General features: G+C 36.4%; 1 protein-coding gene across 1 annotated transcript in view; it reads right to left on the bottom strand.

The window, feature by feature from the left end:
• LOC131699131 (protein unc-13 homolog C-like) overlaps positions 1-8,865 on the bottom strand; it is a 92,091-nt gene extending 83,226 nt beyond the window's left edge. The window contains exon 1 of the mRNA XM_058995165.1: positions 5,815-8,865. Within this exon, the coding sequence (XP_058851148.1) occupies positions 5,815-8,860 (3,046 nt within the window). The 5' untranslated portion in view covers positions 8,861-8,865. The remainder of the gene's footprint in view (positions 1-5,814) is intronic.
• Between the last annotated feature and the right edge of the window lie 13,235 nt (positions 8,866-22,100).

Below are 22,100 nucleotides of genomic sequence, written 5' to 3'. Positions count from 1 at the left end.
TGTGCAGGGTGGTGTGCTCATATATAAATACAGTACTGTACATCACTGCTTCATTAAGTTTTAGTGCTACTAATTAATCCAGATGGATTCTCTCCTTATGCAAATACATGTGATGTCATACATCATAAACATCAACCCAAGTATTACTCCCCACCTTGTATTCAAGAACTTAGAAGAGAGGTACAGACAGAGTCAATGTGAGGCCCACTCACTATCAGAGGTGGAAGAGCAGAAGTGGACAATGATATCTGCGTATCCAAGACACAGCTGTTTGCTTTTAATAGAGGAACTGGCACAATTAGCATATGAATGATTGACACACTAGATTTGGTAACCTAGGTAGCAAATAAAGGTTTATGTCAAAAAAACATTCCAAGACACAAAGGTGAGAAAAATCTGAAAACTCTGCATGTATCAATTATATATGAAGAGAGGCCAACAATAATACAGTGCAATTGGCAAACCAAGTAACAAACTATTTATAGGTCTCCCCAAAACAAGAATGGTAGGGGAATGGTTTCCTTTTTCCATATGCAAACCTTTATTTAAGCCACAGCTATGTAACTTGCTGTGACCTGTTATGGACTAAGTCACTCTCCAGTGTATTAATCACAATCTATTATTATACCAGCATTCGGCAGGAAACCAGAGACTGAATGTAATTTGGGAACCTTTTATAGAAGCATTCACAATCTTATTATGGTATAAGTTAACCAGCCCTGGTTTTCATCAAAAAAAGACTATTATAAACTTGCATTTCTATAGAATCTTTAATACAATCATGTTCTCAAGGCTCTCTACAATGTTCCAGAGGATCCAGAAATAAGCCTAGGAAAACAGGACGTCATTGAGATGTGATATTGGTTGTGATAACACCCACCGAGATGGCATGTTGATTTATTTGAGAACCAGTGCTAACCAAAAATCAATTTGAAGTTTCTTTCCATCCTCAACACAGATACATATCACCCATATGTCTCAGTCCATCTGGACACTATGGCTTTCCAATGCAAATCTAATTTTCTCTATTACAGAGATACCTTACGCTGCAAATCTAATAGGACAATGTAAAGCGGGGGCATTTCATTTAGATCCATAGTAAAACAATATAGGATTTGTTCTAGTTATCAGTGCGCACACCACAGAATTGACCAAACCACTCCATTGGTAGAATACGATTACTATCGAGATATGTGTTTTATAGTAGCAATTGATCTCCAACAATTACTAGTAGAAGAATTGCATTGTTTTATTAAGGCTGGTCGATAGAAGGTAACATAAAAGGATGAATAATAGGATGAATCAGAACATAAGAACATAAGAACATAAGAACATAAGAAAGTTTACAAACGAGAGGAGGCCATTCAGCCCATCTTGCTCGTTTGGTTGTTAGTAGCTTATTGATCCCAGAATCTCATCAAGCAGCTTCTTGAAGGATCCCAGGGTGTCAGCTTCAACAACATTACTGGGGAGTTGGTTCCAGACCCTCACAATTCTCTGTGTAAAAAAGTGCCTCCTATTTTCTGTTCTGAATGCCCCTTTATCTAATCTCCATTTGTGACCCCTAGTCCTTGTTTCTTTTTTCATGTCAAAGTAGTCCCCTGGGTTGACATTGTCTATACCTTTTAGGATTTTGAATGTTTGAATCAGTTCGCCGCATAGTCTTCTTTGTTCAAGACTGAATAGATTCAATTCTTTTAGCCTGTCTGCATACAACATGCCTTTTAAACCCGGGATAATTCTAGTTGCTCTTCTTTGCACTCTTTCTAGAGCAGCAATATCCTTTTTGTAATGAGGTGACCAGAACTGAACACAATATTCTAGGTGAGGTCTTACTAATGCATTGTAGAGTTTTAATATTACTTCCCTTGATTTAAATTCAACACTTCTCACAATATAACCAAGCATCTTGTTAGCCTTTTTTATAGCTTCCCCACATTGTCTAGATGAAGACATTTCTGAGTCAACATAAACTCCTAGGTCTTTTTCATAGTTCCCTTCTTCAATTTCACTATCTCCCATATGATATTTATAATGCACATTTTTATTGCCCGCATGCAATATTTTACACTTTTCTCTATTAAATTTCATTTGCCATGTATCTGCCCAATTCTGAATGCTGTCTAGATCATTTTGAATGACCTTTGCTGCTTCAACAGTGTTTGCCACTCCTCCTATTTTTGTGTCGTCTGCAAATTTCACGAGTTTGCTTACTATACCAGAATCTAAATCATTAATGGAGATTAGGAATAGCAGAGGACCTAATACTGATCCCTGTGGTACACCACTGGTTACCTCACTCCATTTTGAGGTTTCTCCTTTAATCAGTACTTTCTGTTTTCTACCTGTTAACCACTCCCTAATCCATGTGCATTCATTTCCTTGAATCCCTACTGCGTTCAGTTTGAGAATTAATCTTTTATGCGGGACTTTGTCAAAAGCTTTCTGGAAATCTAAATAGACCATGTCGTATGCTTTGCAGTTATCCATTTTCAATGTTGCATCCTCAAAAAAGTCAAGTAGGTTAGTTAGACACGATCTCCCTTTCCTAAAACCATGCTGGCTGTCTCCCAGGATATTGTTACCATATAGGTAATTTTCCATTTTGGATCTTATTATAGTTTCCATAAGTTTACACATAATAGAAGTCAGGCTTATTGGTCTGTAGTTACCTGGTTCGGTTTTGTCTCCCTTTTTGTGGATCGGTATTACGTTTGCTTTTTTCCAGTCTGTCGGTACAACCCCTGTGTCAAGAGACTGTTGCATGATCTTGGTTAGCGGTTTGTAAATAACTTCTTTCATTTCTTTGAGTTCTATTGGGAGGATCTCATCTGGCCCAGGGGATTTGTTTATTTTAAGAGCTCCTAGTCCCTTTAACACTTCTGCCTCTGTTATGCTAAAGTTATTTAAATTTGGATAGGAACAGGATGACATGTGGGGCATGTTGTCCGTGTCCTCCTTTGTAAAAATCTGTGAAAAGTAATCATTTAATATATTTGCTATTTTTTTTTCTTCATCTATGATTTTGCCATTTGTGTCTCTTAGACATTTAACCTCCTCTTTGAATGTTCTCTTGCTGTTATAATATTGGAAAAATATTTTGGAATTGGTTTTAGCCCCCTTAGCAATATTAATTTCTATCTCTCTCTTGGTCTTTCTAACTTCCTTTTTGTCTTCTGTTTGCAGTTCCAAGTACTCTTTCTGTGTACTTTGTTTTTGGTCCCTTTTAAACGCTCTGTAAAGTGCCTTTTTTCGCTGAATATTTTTTTTAATTGATCTATTAAACCATTTTGGCCATTTTGTTTTAGATTTAGATTTGTCTACTTTTGGGATGTAATTGTTTTGTGCCTCTAGTACTACATTTTTAAAAAAACAGCCATCCTTTTTTTGTGGATGTTTTCTCTATTTTACTCCAATCTACTTCTGTTAGTCTCTGTTTCATACCTTCATAGTTTGCTTTTCTAAAATTGTAAACTTTAGCTTTAGTCAATACTTTTGGGGTTTTAAAAAATATTTCAAATGAGACCATGTTGTGGTCTGAGTTTGCCAATGGCTCTCTGACCTCTGTTTTAGTTATTCTGTCTTCATTATTTGAAAAGACTAAGTCAAGGCATGCCTCCCCTCTAGTCGGTGCCTTGACAAATTGCGTTAGGAAGCAGTCATTTGTCATTTCCACCATTTCAATTTCGTCCGTCGTGCCCACAGTGACAACGTAGAAATGGACTGAATGATAACTGCATAGCAATTACCATTACCATCATTAAGAGCAAAAGAGCAAAGAACCAAGATATCAACAAAAGAAAATGGGTGTCAGTGATAGTGAGGGCTAATGAAGAAAATGACTTTTCTTTTATTAATTAAGCCTACTACATCGGCCACTAAAAACAGACTAGTTAGAGTCTAATACTGTTCAACAGACCAAATATAACATGCCTTGTGGACACTAACTCTCTACGTTGTGTCCAGCTAGGTTGGGATACATCTTAATTTAAATCTAAAACCTAAATATAGAAAGAATTAAAATACACTAATAAAACAGCACACTTAACAAAGCTGAGAACTTAAAATACAACTCATATGTACGGGAACCTGGAAAAAACTAACCATTTAAAAAAGACAGAGATAAAAGGAACAAAATATCCAGAGTGCATGTCAATGAGATGGATAATATGAAAACAATATAGCCCAGAGGGTGATTATCTAGTAATGCCTGGCTGAGAATGATTTGGGTAGATTACATGCTTGCATGGGCAAGCAAAAACTAAACCAGACTAAAGTGCCACATGAACCATTACAGTGTGTGCTACAGTATGTGACCTTACAGAAACAACTTCTGTGCAATCTTACGGATTTAATGTAACAATACAGTAATTATTCTATTCTCCTTAAAAAAAAGGGGGGATCACTCTACTGGCCACCTCACAAACATGATCATTACAAAACATACTCTTACTGACTAAAAGCATCTTGGCGTACTCCGCTGGTTCAGTTCAGTTGGCACTATGTCTGGCTATGATCAGTGCCAATGTAAGCAAATATAATAGAAAAGTATAAACAGATTCATAAACCCTCAACTTAACTTTTAACTGTTGTTTTCAGAAAGGACCTGCTATCAGGCAAAGTATAGCTGTGATTATGTGTTACAATAACTGGTACAGACGGGCCCACCCAAATTCTGACTATTAGTAAATCTGCATGGCATGTTATAAAACTTCCTAGCTAATAAAACCAATACTGGCAGTTATATCCTTATGAGATTCCTAAATTCATTTATAATCCAGCCAAATATACTTTTCTTGAATACAATCAAAAGTTGATGATAAGATTTATTCTATTCAGTAGGCAGAACAAAAAAAACCAAACACTCACTAAAGTATTTTATCACTGCACATTGATAACTGATACACTGTAATATAGTAGTTGTCCAATTTGGTTTGCTTATCAAAATAGTTTCATCTAAGCAATTGGCTTCATGAAACTTGATATCATTTAAGACATGTATAGTGCAGTAGCAGCTTTAGGCCAGGGCCTTGTTCAGTTTAAATACAATTCAACCAACTCCCTAGACTGTTTATAATTGAAAACTATTGCTAAATGTAATTACATTTCTATTTCTTTCTAAAACTCACAACCCTTTCCTTTTTCCCCTGAAGGTTTCATATTATTTTGCTATGACAATATATATATATAGCAGTGTGGAGTAGTGGTTAGGGCTCTGGACTCTTGACCGGAGGGTTGTGGGTTCAATCCCTAGTGGGGACACTGCTGCTGTACCCTTGAGCAAGGTACTTTACCTAGATTGCTCCAGTAAAAACCCAACTGTATAAATGGGTAATTGTATGTAAAAAATAATGTGATATCTTGTAAGTCGCCCTGGATAAGGGCGTCTGCTAAGAAATAAATTATATATATATATATATATATATATATATATATATACTTCTTTATAAAGTTCAGTTTTTAAATAAAGCACAGGAAATATACTAAGGGTATTTCTATATTTTCATCATCATCAAATGTTAAAGCCATGTTTAGTTATGTGTTGATAGCTCTCTGCAAATTTTATAAAACACTGTTAACTGGGGGTAGTTCAGGCTTTAAAGAGTCAGTAGCAGGGGTCCGAAAAAATATAGTGTTACACGTCCCCACGTGTTGCTACAACTTTTTAAATTATGTATCTGCAATTTTTCTTTTCAGTGTTAACATCCTGATAACTTTTTACACTTAGTCTGTTTAACTATTATCTGTAAATATTGCTTTTTTCAAATTAAGAATGACTATAAGCAATACAAACACATACAAAAATGAGTGTACCTCCTGCAAGAAGCTGTTCTTCCAGTTCAGTCATTTGTTTTCTATATGCCCTTAAAGCAGCTTCTTTAAAGGTTGGTCGAATTCTCTTTTTGGGTTTTTCGATTTCAACGGGGTCCTCTGGGATATTTTGATTTTCATCCTCCTTTTCTTCAGTTCCTTCTTCATATAACAAGGATTCTAACTCTGGAGTGTCGCCAGCAAAGTCATTGTCGTCATACTGGTCCTCATACTGGTCCTCAAACTGGTCCTCATACTGGTCCTCATACTGGTCCTCATATTGATCATCATCATAACTGCAGTCATATTCCAACACATAATTAACCTCATTGGTAGCTTCATAAACCTGGTACTGTTCATCAGGTTCATTTGCATTTGTCCTGTTTTCCAGTTTAGCAAGTACTTTTTCCATAACTTCAACATAATCCGTTTCATTGTCAACAGATTGTTTGTTGTATTCTTCATCATCTGCCCTGTAATAGTAAGGCTCAATGTAAACATCAGAATCAATAGTTGTACTAGAATCATTAGCAGTAGACTGGGACAAAGTCCTAATGCGGCCCATGAACGTAGTGTTGCTGGCAGTGTTAACTTCCTCATTGGCACTGATACTTTGGGTGCTTTTGTTCCAGACCACTTCTAACGCTGATTTAGCACGCTGAAGAGTAGATCCAAATTTAGGGAAGCTGAATGTTTTATCAGTGAGGTCTATACTCAGTCGGCTATGCCACGACCTGGGGGGTCCTTCTTCATCTTCACTTCGTATCTCGCTCTGACTTCGACACATAGCAGCAGATCTGGTTTGGCTTGGATATAAACTGCTTGCATACGATTCTGGATCTGGATCACTCTGGGCATCCATTTGACTTTGGGTCTCACTTTCAAAGCCAGGACAAGTTGAAGAGTTGCTTCTGACAGTCATGTAGTTTTCACCTTCATACTGATGGTCAACTTCCTGACATTGCATACTACTTTCTGTGTAATTTGTTAGATTGGGATCAAAAGAGCTGTCTACCTCTGGAACAAAGTTTTGCAGGGTTGAAGCATCTAGACCTGAGTCTGCACCCTGTTCTAAATGGTGCCAGTCCTTCCAGGGGGAAAGGTCACCTTGCAAAGAGAGCTGAGAATCACTATAATGACTTTTGTCCCCTGATATACACACCAGCCCATTGCTGACACCACTGTCAACAGTTTCAGTGTTCTCAGCTTCATTTGGTTCTATGTAAGGCTGATTTTCCTGACTTAAATTTGGACTTGGTGGGCTAGCAAACCAGGATGAGGCCATGTATTCCTGCTTTCTCTGCCACAGTTCTCTGTCTGAGGATGACATAAGTGAGCATCCATTGGCTCTACTAAAATACTGGCTTTCTGTGAAATCCTCGGAGTAAGATTGGCACAGTTTTGAACAATCTGATTCTGAACGACTAAGTTTGGGTGTTGAGTAATCGCTCTGCGAAAGCCATCCAGGGGTAATGTCAGTGTAACAAGGCTTTGTTTGCTGATCCTGGCCTTTATATCCAGATGACTGACAGCTGTCATCAGCATATTGTGCCATGTGTGAATAGGTACTTCCATCAGAAGTCCTGTCAAGAGCTCTGCTATCTTGGGACTCTGCACCTGCTTTTTTTTTGTCAGTTTTACTTTTAGATGGAGTCTTAGAAAGAGTTGCATATTTATTTCTATTTAGGTCTTCTAACTCTTTATCGCTGTCTAAGGAGCCCCAGTCATCCTGCTCCTCTTTCTCTGTGACTGATACCTTTATGTCCATGCTTTCATATGTCTGCGAGGATGTCATCCCCCTGTCTTTTCTCTCTCTTGTTTCATGAGCCAGGCTATCAGTTGAGACAGATATGCCTGTGCCCTTCAGTTTATAACATTTCTTTAAAACTAAATCCCTTTCTTGTGGACTTGCAAAGAACACGATGATGGGGCGAGGTTTTGCATTGGGACATTCCCTTTGTTGTCCCAGGCGATGGGCAAGTTCAATCTTAAGAGTCTTGCGTGCATCTGCAAAACCCATTTTGTCCTTTAAAATGTGGTAAATTACATGTTCTGCTTTTTCGTTCTGGTCCTCAGGTACATTTAAAAATCTTAAACTAAGTTTGTTTCCTTGATGATTAATTTGTTTGATGTAGTCGTGTATATCTCTGGTTTCTCGTCTGGACTGGACAAACCCAGATCGCAATTGTTCAATCTCACTCTGCACAACCTCCACGCTGCTGGATATTTCATCAATAGAATCCTTGAGGGCATTGACGTGCCCTCGTAACTCAGAGAGCTCGGTTTCGATCTGACTTATCCCCTGAAGCTCTTTAAAAATCATTTCCATAACGTCGTGGGTTTGACTGATGCAGCCAGTGGAGCTAAAACCAGGCTCCACTGGCTGCATTTGTTGCTGGCGACCAGCTCTGTCCAAAGACTTGCTCCTAATACCCAATGTCTTCTTCCAGTTGCTTACCTCTGAATCCGAAGAGACACATTCTTGGCTTTTTTTCCATTTTCTTAACTTGCGCAGTGCACCAAGCCGCAGTGTGGTCAGAGTGCGTTCCCCTTCTGAACTTCCATCAGAGGGAGCAAGGCTGTTCAGGCTTTTTTTGTTCTTTCTTACTGGCATTGTTAAAAATTTCTGTTCATTGATTCTGCAGACAACTTTTTCCTCACTCAGTGAGCCAGAATAGCTGCTGTCAATAGATAAGACCTCTTGAAGCAGACGTTCATTATTGTTAGCTAACAGAAGATTTTTTTTAAGTCCATTTGCTATTGCTACTCTATAACTAAATGTGGGGGACAGTGAAAAATCTTTTTTTCCTTCCTCTTCTTCAGTCGATAAGTTGCATGCTGATGAACATTTGGAAATTTTTTGGACTGTGCTTTTGAATGCTGTGGAAAATGTTGGGTTTCGTCCCTCATTGGCCGGGGTCAAATTTTGTTCTTTTTTATTCTGACTGCTCTCTTTCTTCTTTGTAGTATTTGCCAGTTTCTTTGTAAACATTCCTTTGCAAAGCTTCAGTATGTAAGATGGGATGCTCTTGAGAAGGGCAGAAACCATGGAGGGCAGTGTGTGTCAACTTCTTCCAAATGAAGTGCGAGAAGGTTTACATTTTAGAGGCTGAGGTTTCTGAAAATCCAGCCGTTATCACACACAGACAGGATAATGGTTCGACTATTCAAGGATGAGTGGCAAGATGCGGCAGCTGTTAAAGTTGTGCTTAATTTGTATTATGCAAGCAAGCAAAGCCTATAAATCCTAATGGAGGACCAGAGACACTGTAAAATCCTGTTGCTTTCATCATGGTTAACTGCATTGTTCTACAAAGGAGGAAGATTGTCATTAAATATAGAGATTAGATTAATTATACAGGTTCATGTTTTATATGCAGTACTGTACACAAAAACAAAAACAAAAACATTACCTCAAACTATAAAACTAAAAAATTAACCATAACTGTTGCCTTTAAAACATGTATTTGGCATAATAAATAAATAAATAAATAAATTAAAGCAATAATAAATTAAAAATGAACATCCTGCAACTTTGAAGGGACTGAATTGTTTTTCCTCACTGTTCACCCACTAAAGGTATTACTTAGAGAAATCTATATTTAAGTATCGCCTCTGAGAAACTTAAATTAATAAAGAAACGAATCAATAACACCCTCTATAACAATTAGCGATGGCAGCATTTTCTCTAACAGGGAAGTTCTCTATTTTCTTTTAACAATACAAACTTTAAAGCAAAATGGTTCTATATGTAAAAATAGGAAACCACAGCTTGACATTTTTCCTATTTCCTCCTGGTGTGGTGACTGATAGCTCTGCCATGTTCTGTGCTTATCACTGTACAGGAAAAGGATGGTCAAGCTCATTAATGACAGAAACCTCATTAAAAATGCAGACTTGCTACAACAGGGGGCACAGGAATGTTTTTAATTGCTTCAATATGCAATATTGCTGTGGGGTTGAGATCTCAAGTGGACCTCCATCTCATTTATCACACGAATCCTCAAATAGCTTATTCCAATTACTTGAAGTTCATTGTGTAAAAATGGGGATGGGCATTCGACATACAGGCATGATAGTAAGGCTCAGATACAGTATGTATTTTGGCAACACTATCTGCCTTAAATTGGTGTCTTTTGGCAAAACTCCAACATGTCCTACTTGGCTTTCTTCAGACTAGAGTAGATGCCACCACAGATGCAAACACACAAATGCTATGTACAAAGTGAGTTACTATCAGTGATTCTAAGATGACTTAAAGGCTAAAAACAGAAATCGCCCTCCCCCCAGTGCTCCACATAATTAATATAAATATACATACATATATTCCTTTGATACCCTACAGTAGTTAATAAGTGTTCAATATGCAACAATTCAGGTTTTATATTACACTAATCCTGTACACTAAATAGATATTTGATTAGAGCGATTAAGAGGAAAAAGACTATTACTGCCATCTTTTGAAGCTCACATTTTGCTACTGACAGAAACCTGGAAGTGCAAAAGGTGATCATGCTTAAAATAGATTTGCTGTAAGCTGAGCTTTGACTACAAATTACTGTCGTTAACAATTCATATAGTGAGTTAGAAAGTGTTTTTTTTTTATGGCAGCGGCTTAAAGGAACATGTTTAAATTGAGCTTCTTTGAGCATTTTAGGTGTAATAGTCATATGTGAGGAAACCACTGAATACCTACGGCAATTATGTTAAACTTGGCCACATACTATAGCCTATAGCCCTGCTTTTTAAGTACAAACAAATCAAAAGGAATAGACAGGTAAATGAATACTCTATTAAGGGTAGGTTTGAAGTATTTTGCATTCCATTTCTGTGAGGCAGTAAATCCAGGACAGGTATAAAATGAAATACCCAAAGCCTATGTTTATACAGCACAGTGCGACCTCCTCTGCAGTGGTGATCAAAGATTCTCTTCACTCTGAACGGGGGCTTAGGGACCTGGCTCTGGTGTATTGGTCTTGCGGGAATCTACATGTTTTGTACTTGAAAGCACTTGTGCAGGTGCAAGATCATTTTTTATGTTTTACTATTATATTGTGGAAGGCTTGGATTTTTAAATAAAAACTTACTTTGGGCAGTGTTTAGAAGTAAACCTAGGGTAAGTGGCTCCCTTTTGCCAAACAATGTGATGAAAATGATGGAGAATGGTCACCTAATATGGGGCTTACCTAGGGATTGTGGGATGATCCCAATTAATGTAGGGAGGCTGGGTGGCAGGACTACTGTACGAAACATTTAGTTTCGTACCATGTGTGAAAAAAGACTAATTCTACATTATCAGCAGCTATGGGAACTGGGGCTTGTGTTTTGTAATTAGAGCATACACTAACTTCTAAAATCTGAGCACTGCATCTCAATGGATCTATTGCTTGTCAAAGGAACTTCCACCAATTAAAAATAAGCATTTTAAAGAAACTTTTGTATAGTCAGCAAAAACACATAGGTGAACCACTAGGCAATTTACCACTCTATTGTTAGGAAATAATTACCTTCACAAATAACAAAGAACAGTGCTTTTTATTGCTGTCATGTTGCATATGATATATAGTTTTCTTTGAACAACAGCCTTTATTTCTTTTTATTACTTTTAATATTGATAGTATAATAGAATGCCCATTTCGTGATAACCAAGCTTTGTGTTGGGGCTGAAATATGATACAATCATATTATTGTACATATAGAGTAAACTTATCGACTGTATGCCTACATCAATATGCTATGGTTTTAACTGAAGAATGTTGTGTACTCTCTTGCATATTGAGTTTATCTGATAGGAGGGAAGATAATCCGCATTCCTAAATGGTAACATTTATTTTTAGAACAGAGCTTTAAACACATCACAATTTATTTTCTTGCCTGAGGACGGTTTGGGCTGATAATTTAGTATGGACACTGCAGTGACGGTACTATTGAAGGTGCAATTAAACAGACATCAAGGTTGATACTGAGGCTCATTTTGAAGGCAAGAATACATAAAACATTATTGATTCTGTCAATGTCACCAGCATACATTTCCAATTGCTATTTAGTCAATGTAATGTCAATCTTTGGAAAATGAGTGAAATGCATCTTTTAACTGAAGGCTGAAAATTGCGGTGTGATTGTTTCAAGAAAACAGCTGCTACGCAATATACTGTGCCATCTTTACATGGTTCACAGAAAGTGTGGATTGCATCTACACTGACCTAATTTCAAGGTCTCATGAGTCAGTGAGTGCTTGATATCCACATTATTTACTGTACAAATGATTGCAATTTAATTGGAAGGATCATAAGCACTGTAACACTACATGGTGTTCCTAAATCTCCATGTTCTTAAGGCTGGCTGTTGAACAAAATATCATTACATCTAACCTAAAACTGAGCCAAGAGTGAACTAATGCAGGAGTGTGAATGACGGGACTGAGATAAGCTGACAGTGAAACTGACAGGACTACAACCGTTTCGCTTGCCACTGACTAGGAGTAAGTACCTGGTACAGGGAGACTCTAGACTCCCCGTTTTACCAGACCAATCATTTTTAGGCTGTTTCTGTAAAGCAATATTTGAGGCTTCTCATGGAATAAGCTTGAAAATCTAGATTTACCACAAATGTATAACAAGCATTATCAAAAGAAAGTATTATATTCCATGACCTGTAAAATTACAGGCATGTAGCACACTACTGTACTCCAGTCCCTGATACAAGACAAGCAACAGAAAGCAGAGCCCCACCCACGGACTATAAAAATGACCAGAAGTGCTTTTACTACTACTAAATACTCCCAACACAGCAATATGTTTACAGAAATATACTTTGAAAGACAGAGACAGTCATATTTTTTTTTAATGATTTTTAATACTTTTCTTTATACTACTGCATTTATAATGCTACACTACTGGAAGTAATTAAACTCTCAGCTGTCTAATACACATTTCAAATAGGTAGACACTAATATAATGGCAAGCGGTAATTTATGGATATTTGCTCTTTGTAAGCCCTAGTAGCTAAAGGGTTATAGGTTATGAAAACACAGAAAGCTGACAGAATCAGACAGCTTTCTTTATCCCCATGCTACAGTTGTAAAGAGATTCTAGCCTTATAACCAAGCTGTCCCTTCAAAGCAAAGCTGCAGGCAGTTCATTTTGAAAGCTTAATCAAAACACATCCATGCATGAGAGTGAGTGAGAGAGAAATGTTATTTTAATAATCTAAATATTCAAATATAAAAAGAACAATAAAGAATTAAGTGGAGCTGTACTGTGTTTAATGCTAACATATACACATTGAAAAAAAAGCTATCTATATCTATACTTTGATGTACTGATGCTAAGTTTGCTGTATAACAATAAGCAATATCTTATTTGGTACATACCTGCTTTGGGGATTCCTCATGAAAAGAAACTAAAATGTACCCACCAACAACAAAGAGCAATGCAGGGTTCCCCTTTAATGCAGCAGCACAATAAGAAAACCCACATTCTCCATTCAGCCAGAAAATGGTACAACACACCATGAAGCCGCTTCTTAGTGATTTCAGTTATGTGCAATCAGGGATTCTGCTTGTCTGCAATGGTATCTTTTTTTCCCCCTCTAAATTCCACTGCGTTTCCTAGGCAGCGTTCAATGACTACGCACAACTTTGCAGCATGCTTAGAAAGAAATCGTTGCCACAGTTGCGAGCCTTCACTTCCAACAGCAGCAGCAACCCATTCTTCATTTTCTGTTCACCCTTCTTTGCCTTTTGGAAGCCGTAATGCAATGATAACTGACAGTCGGGCCCAACCCCCTCTTTGCAACTACTTAGACGCTACAGCAATCAGCATCCATGAAACAAAAAGCATCCTGATATATGTGTGGTAGTGGTTACTTCACAGACTGCTCTTTCCTTAACCAATACTGCTTCTATAGTCATTCTCCACTGCATTGGGCTGGAGCTGTTCTCTTCCCCTCTTGTGTGAAAGCAGCCCCCCTGCTTCACAGATTGAGTGAAATGCCCTTAAAGAAAGCTTTTACTCAGATAAAACATGTGATGCTCTCAGAAAGGGAGGCACATCACTGGCTGCAGCACTGATAACAGTGTGAGGCTCAGCCTCCAGTTTGGTAAGGAAAGCTGGTTGCCAGGGCCATGTTTCACTTTATCTTTGCATAGCAATTTTCTTTTGGCAAGACATATTTTCTCCACCAGCTGGGGACTTCAGTAATAAACCTGATGAAATATTTGATAACTATTGATCTGGGTTCATTTTTATTGGTTTTCCATATGGTGCTAAAAAAAGAACAACAATTACATTTATTTAAGCCATGTATGTATAATTTATTCTGAACCATCTGCTGCCTTTCTATAGAAAGAATACAACATACATGAAGAATAAAAACAGAACTGTATTGTACCAAGAATTAGAACATGTTAATTGCAAGCAAACTAAAGTTGTTTTGAAAGCAGTTCTTTGTGGAGTACTACGTGGTGACCAGTATTTAAATTAAGACCATATACAGTATATGGCTGTCTTACAAATATTCTAGGAAACCTAATCTTCTTGAGCATTTATTTGGAACACTCATTATCATGTGCTCAATTATACATCTTATATCTCGGCATAGAATATTATATTATGTAACAGGATCCTTTAACATGGTTCTTTGATATTAAAAAATAAATAAAATCAGTATAACGAGAAGCACTAATTGGCACAAAGAGGGGTGGGAAATCTCCCTTTCCAGTAAGTTTACTTTATTAAAACTGTAGATCTGGATCCAAAGCATGGCCACTGCACACCCCCTACTGGGGTAAGCATCAATATTCATCTGGAAAAGTTTATTGCAAGGATTTGTATAAAAAGACTTACCATTACATGTCTGTTCAGCATTCAACGAGCATTTACAATATATATGCACAAATAACGCTTATATGACTAACTGAAGGCAATGACAACGTCCAAATGAATACAAACATGAAAAAAAGCATTGGTACACAATCTAATTTCCAGCTAGCTAAAAGCACTTTAGCCAGCAAAATGAAGTGCCAGCTTTAACAGTGGCTTTTGAAGTGACTGGCCAAGGCCCATATTGATGTATGCTCTAATGCCAGTAATGTGAAAGGAAATTGGATATCTGACTCATGTGGAGGACTTTCACGCTAAAATGAACACCTCGGTCATCTTTACATCCTGATCCAACTAACATGGACACAATGAATACTACACATCCATCAGTGTTTTACTCACATCTGATTTAAATATAACCGTCCCATGTATCGGAACACATACCACACCTCATTACATATTATTACAAAAAAAAGAATTAAAAAAAATATTGGTTCGTGCAAAAAGTGATCAAAGTTATTTAGGCACTCACAAAACTAAAAGCACTACTCTAAAGAATGTTTTGTCAAGGACTGATTAGAAGCCCATTTGCAGGTTTAGGAAACCTTTTATAGAGAGAGTTAGACGCACATTCTCATTTTTTGTTCAAATCTATTCACACAACTTTCACTCTTAAGTTCTTTAAAGTAGTTTGCTATGAACAAAAATAAAGTTTTATTCATAAATATTCCTGATACTGTTCTGATCTATTGATGGGTTTTTTTAACAATAAAAATGTAAATTAAGTATATACCAAAGGCATTTCTAGTTTACAATGCAATGGTCACTAATGGGTCACACCAGAAGCAGCACTTATTGATTGATACATTCATTAAAGCAGTATCCTGTTGCAGTATTGTCATTGATAATTTTACCTGTAACCTCAATAAAGAGGTCAAGTCTTACAAAGAACAAAGAATACTACTGCAGTTAATATTACAGTTAAAAGCTCAATAAAACCATGTACTGAATTCTGGTAAGTACCATTCAATACAAAGATAGAAAATACCAAGGTGTTCTATTAAAATACATATCCTCAAGAAGAAACCGCCAGGTATTAGAACTTTATTCTGACCTGTGTGGGTGAGACAAAGCAATAGGATATAACTTTGGTTAACTACTAGTCCAAATGAGTCTGACACTTTGTAGAGTGGTTAAGATACATTTGGCTGTTACATATGGGCATATAGATATCAATCCATTTTGTATTGTTACTTAAAGGAAACATTTTAAATGCGCTTCAGCTGTTAAAAACACACCTCTTGACATTTGAGAAAATTAACAGGCACAAACACCTAAAGGTCATTCATCATCAACACAGAATGGAATCTTCAATTCTAGCCCTGTGGAGATCAGATATCAACAACTGAAATGTAACCTGATGATTGCTTTCAGTGCATTTGCTGCAGGGTTACATAAATATCTCTAAAGACATTTCAGTGAGATCCATACTTCAGTTTAATGTCTTGGTTCTGTCCTTTGACTGGGAATGGGATTTTGGAGAGTTAGTTTAATATTAATTGTATTTCATTTCGTCTTGGGCTCTGCCAAAACAGCACAACACCTATTCAGAATTGACACAAAGAGAGAAAAAGGGAACATTTTTAAGTTAACTTTACAGCTGAACATTTGCAGCTGAAGTGTAAATGACTGCATTTACAGTGAAAAAAACGAACCCTGCTGAATCCCACTGGTGACTTCCACACGTGCCACAAGGAGGCTGATTGCTGCATTGCAGGTACAAAGTCTGCGCCACACTCCTGTTTATTATGTCATTAAGTTATCGCAACAAAACATTTCATACATGGACTGCATACCATCTGGCAAAAGAAGGGTACCATCAAAAATACAATCTATAATGCACAGAGGAAAAATGAGTGAAGCACTCTTACCATTGGCAGACATTTCTTGGTACTTTAAAAAGGCCTCTAATTCATTTTTAGTCCTGTGAATACAGGATAGGTAAAGTGTGCCAGTGTATGTCTCGACACATCTAGTAACATCTTTCCAAGTTGAATTCCTTGATATCTAATTTCATTTGTCATGCCTTTATGTTAAAACCCTATAAAGAACCCTAGTGGAGCTCTGTCATTTCCTCTCAGCCTCCAAGGAACATCAAACATGCACACCTTCACAGTTTATTAGAGACTTGAATGCAACGCGTCTCCAGATGGGAGTAATTGGGACTGCTTCGGGATTTCATTCATTTCAAAACACCCATCATGTCTGTATAAGTAAAGACTCAAGTGTATTTTATCCACCTACAGTAAAATATCTAGTGATCCTGGCTCTATGTTTGCTGCTTTTTTCTGAACAGTTTCAAAAGTCAGAACAGTTGAGATGTTAATTTTTCTTCATACGCTAAACGAGCATGGCAACACTGGGCAATGAAAATGCATCATAATACAAGGTACACCTGCTAGTCCCTCCACCAGACCCCCTATTGGTCAATGCAGTGAGCCAATGAGATGATAATCTAGTTTTCAATAGTCATCTTCTGACTGTATGAGAACAAAAGGTTCTGGAAATTCGAAAAGTTTCACGAAGAACTTCTGGCATTTAGCAGGCAAAGACAAATACTTTCTTTTTTTTCTGTGTATTTTCTCATAACATTAAACAGTGTTAAGCAGACAGCTACCTGAGTGGTTTGGAAACTGTCCCCTTATATATATAATTTTTTAATTTGGCATTTTCTTTTACTTCAATTCAATTCAAACCTTTATTTAACCAGGTAAAGACATTTACCGGCCAAGAGGTAGCATAAATACAACAGACAATAATACATCAGTTAGAAACATTACAGCAATACGAAATAAAAATAATAATAATAATAATAATAATAATAATAATAATAATAATAATAATAATAATAATAAATAAAAATCCTTACTTAAAATTATTTGTAGCATATACTGCTGTCTCAAAAGGCCTTGTTTTAAAGTGGACATTCTTTAATATTTGTACAGTCTGTGTTTCTACTTTCAGTGAAAATATAATCAGAGTTACTCAAATCAACCATGTAGTATAGACTTTAGCATTAAAAGGCAGGTCTGTGCAAACTAGTTTGAAGATGTGAAAAAAATATATTCTTCAACTCCCTGGTTTGCCTGGAAGATTGTAAGATTCATTATGGAAGCAAATAAGTGTCCCTAAAAGATTGTGTTGCAGGCTTTGAAGATGAAGATGGGTGAAAGGTCCCCGAAGACATGCTGAAGGCATTACGTCCTTGCAGTGTAATAAAAACAAATTGTACTCAATTCTTCAGAAGTGTTGTAAGGTCACAGCATGGATAGATTACAAATTACAAGGATTTAAAGAGCTTTTCTCTGTCTACAGGTGAATAATTTAAGGACTAGTGTATAACAAAATGCATATTAGAAACAACAGAAACACATTTTATCAGCAAATTGAAAATGCAGGTCGGTATAACAAGATAATTTGTTCAACAACAAAAACAAAAATCTCTTACCAATTTATCACTGTGGCATACCCAATATAAAATAACATTACTTCAAGAAATATAAATACAGGACTGTGTACTCCTACTAGAACAGAGTATATAGGTTTGAAGGTTCGGTTACTATCCAAGGTAGTTCTAACTGTATGATTTTAGGCTTTTTATAGTGTTTAGGTATGCAACCACACATAGGGCCACATTGATAAAGTATTGGTTTGCCAGGCAAACTAATACTTTATCAATTACAGCATATATTAAAAGCTGCCTGACACACACATATGTATACACTCTGTGGTTTCTACTGCACTTCTCTACTGATTTTAATTCATTACTCAATAAGGCACCGCTTAAATGCCATTTTAAAATGTCATAGCAACAATCTCCGTTTACATTCCCTGGGATATACTGTATATGAGGTAAAGTTCAGGATAATTATTATTGTGACAGCTTAATTCTCGTAATTGCTTAAAATATTCACACCCCGATGTGTTTTGATGTGTCATCAATTCCCATGGTGAGGCAACAATCCTCAATGATATTTTTTTCTCTGTCTTGATTTAATGAGATGCGATTCGTCATTCCATAAGAAAATAACAAGAGCCAATTGCCTAACTGCTGGTATTATAATGTGTGGATACTGTAGTATTTACCATCCTTTATAAAGGTAGTCTGTTGAAAAAAAAATCATGCAATTTACGAAATGACAATTGTCTTTGAATGTCTCAAGCTACATTACTGAGCACACTTAATGTAAAAGATTGTTTCTTCCAAAAGCAATTTGTTATTTTCCATGCTCATGTAACACAAACAAACTTCAAAACAAAACGACAGAAATATTATTGTCAACAATGCAAATGTTTGTAGTGCTTTGGTTATTATCCTTGGTTTGGCCTCAATTCCTATAGATTGTAGATGTTCCTAAGGGATCTCTTGGATCTTGCTTGATTTACTTCCATAACATGGGTGGGCTAGTGGAATAAATAATAGAAGTGCCGGACTCTGTGACATGTATGTTATCGAATGGAACTGTGGAACTACACTACGTATGGGATTGGGCTATACTGCTTCGGGTCTGGATTAACCTCAAACCACCACTTCCCATCGTTAAAAGCTCCCCTATAATTCTTTATTTATAGTTTTTTTTACTACAATAACCAGAAACCTTGGATTAAAAATCTATCCCAAAAAGAGAAAGCTTTTCTACTACTGCCCCCCCAAAGAGTGATCCATCCAATGACTTTCAATAGAGTTTAAATAGTAATTGGAGTTTACACAATAATAATAATAATACAACATTATGTTTTCCTGTCATCAAAGCACAGTAAACTCATTTTCTGCCTTCCACACAACTAATATCAGAAATCCAATAATTGGTCAACCAGTTCTCTTGAGGACCATAAAAGATAAAGCTATCTTCACAAATTGATTTCCGAGGGCTAATGCAGACCATAACCACAACAAAAAAAAAGAATACCTTATTGGTTATTTTAAACTGACCTCTCAATTTGACTCCAGCAAGTTGCAACTCAGGGCAAACAAAGGTCATGGAATTCAAAGGCAAGTGTATGAGGCAATAAGAAAACCACGCGGAACGCTCAGTGTTGAGAGCTAATCTGTGATAATCAGCAGGCAGGAATTAGTATTATTTTATTTTTATTTTTTACAGGATCTCCTTTGGAATCTCTTGCATCTATGAACATTGATGGGATATTCTCTATATATATATTAAAACAAATATTTGTTGTGAATTATTTTGTATGGCATGGAAATTGAAATGTAACATAAAACACCCAGCACAATGGATCCATATTGAGGTTAAATACCAAGAACAAGATAATGTAAATCCATCCTGATTGTGTGGCTTTCTTATTATTGCACAGGGTTTTGCACTGCCGAGATACTGGACAAAATGACTGGTTAGCTTAAAGACATCCCACCCTATCTTTACTCTGCTATACTGTACACAACACATTCTCATTTCTTTACCAGCATTACAATCAGTTACTAAAGGAAAAATAATAATAAATCAAATAATAATATAAACATATCTGATATCTATTAATGAATTGTAATACATATTTTTAGTTTATTATTGTTCTTTAGATATTTATATGAGAAAGAAACCACAATGCATAGTGGTTAATTAACGGTCAATTGTAATAAAAACTTCAAAAACTGTCAAGGAAACAGATGGGCCCTGGTCTGAATGAAGACACTTAAATGATAAATCTTCCTGGTGTCTCCTCGGCAACTGCCAGAATCTACATCAGCTGTAAACACTGCTATTTAGAGTTTGAATTATGATTCGGATATGCATCAGGAAACAAACTAATGAGCAAGACACAAATAGAATGAAGTCTATCCGTGTCTTGTCAGCTTTGAATGTCTTTAAAACAACCACATTTATGTATTTTTTTAGGTTATAGATGATTTCTAATAAATCCACCACAATTGCTATAAATGGTCCCACAAATAAGGTTCTTAGACTTCCATGCTGAACCCCTCAATGACCATAACTCCCCTTACAACCATTAAAGACACAATCATACAAACTGAACTGTGCAATTCCACCTTTAAAGCTTTCAAACATGTCTGCAGTAGAGGATTTGTTTCGAATTGTTGGTATCTATGTGCTTAAGAACTCTCTACTCAGATTAGTTGTCCTCTTTGATCACTAGAGATTAGTGGTCTTTTCATTCCACAGAGAGGCGTGCATTTGACATTATGACTATTCATTGAGTGCTGTGTTTATTTATTGAATAGGAAATATAATAATTCAAAAGATTGAGCTTTTCTTTTGCCTTAAATCCTCGTTAGAGAGTTGAATCTACATGCAGCAAACCACTGGGACAAAAGTGCGTTGAGACTACCAATCACCCTCCATCACATAAAATGAATTACTGCAAACACAGAGGACTGATACAGAGCTGAGTATGATTTATAATCACCTAGCAATACACAGTGCCATTGTGCCCTCAACACAAGGGATTCATAATTTTAAATAAAGAACATCCTTATATTTGGAGTGCAGTGATAAATGTCTCTCCTGTAAGACTAATGATACAATGATGAGGATAAAGAATCAAAGACATCACAACTCAACAATTACTGATGACCGCAATCAGTTATGTGTCACCTAAATATAAAAAAACAAACAAAAAAAAAACACAGTAAAAAGTTGATGTTTGTTGTTCTGAGGTTTTTAGAAGGAAGTGGAAGGTATGTTTAACATTATGTAAAATGTGTTCATTTTATGCATGTGCTTAGCTCAGTTTAAGGCTCACCGTAACAAAAAGCAAACCTTTTAAATATGGCAAAGCACCCATCATCTTCAGACACCTCCAAGCTTCATATAAGCCTTTCTAAATCTCTACAGGATTTTGCCATTAGAAAACTCCAGGGGGGCTTCAGCCATGCTTAACCTACAAACTCCAAGAAAGCTGTGTATCAGTGCTGAAGATGTTGTGTGGGAAGATGCTTGATGTTGAAAGGGTTTAAATGAAATTGTACCATTACTATATATTTCTAAATGTATTAGCTAATCATTTTGGAAGCACTTTAGATAACGGGGCATAAATATGCATGGAAGCACATGGTAATAACTGGGTAACTACATGATAACTGCTAGAGGAATATGTGTGCAATTACATGGAGCTGGCCTGTACCACTGTGTTACCATGTTATTAAATATATGAATTGTGATCTTCCATGTCTGATCAAGTATGATAAACTTGAAATTACTGCTATACAACACTCTGTACATATTCAGCTGAACTCACATTCATTAACTGATTTTGTTAATCATTTTTTTGAGGTTTCTAAGTACAAATATACAGTATAGAGGAAAACTCTGGAAAAAAAGATTCTAATTTAGGACTGAAGCTTTTTAATGTTGGAAATGTATTACTAAACAAGCACATTCAAACAGGTTGCCTACAGTATGAGAACCTATATATACATATATATATATA

This window comes from Acipenser ruthenus, chromosome 21 (genome assembly GCF_902713425.1).
Source record: "Acipenser ruthenus chromosome 21, fAciRut3.2 maternal haplotype, whole genome shotgun sequence".
In the NCBI taxonomy this organism is placed as follows: domain Eukaryota; kingdom Metazoa; phylum Chordata; class Actinopteri; order Acipenseriformes; family Acipenseridae; genus Acipenser; species Acipenser ruthenus.
The sequence above is the reverse complement of the archived record's forward strand: the minus strand, read 5'-3'. Positions and strand labels throughout refer to the sequence as shown.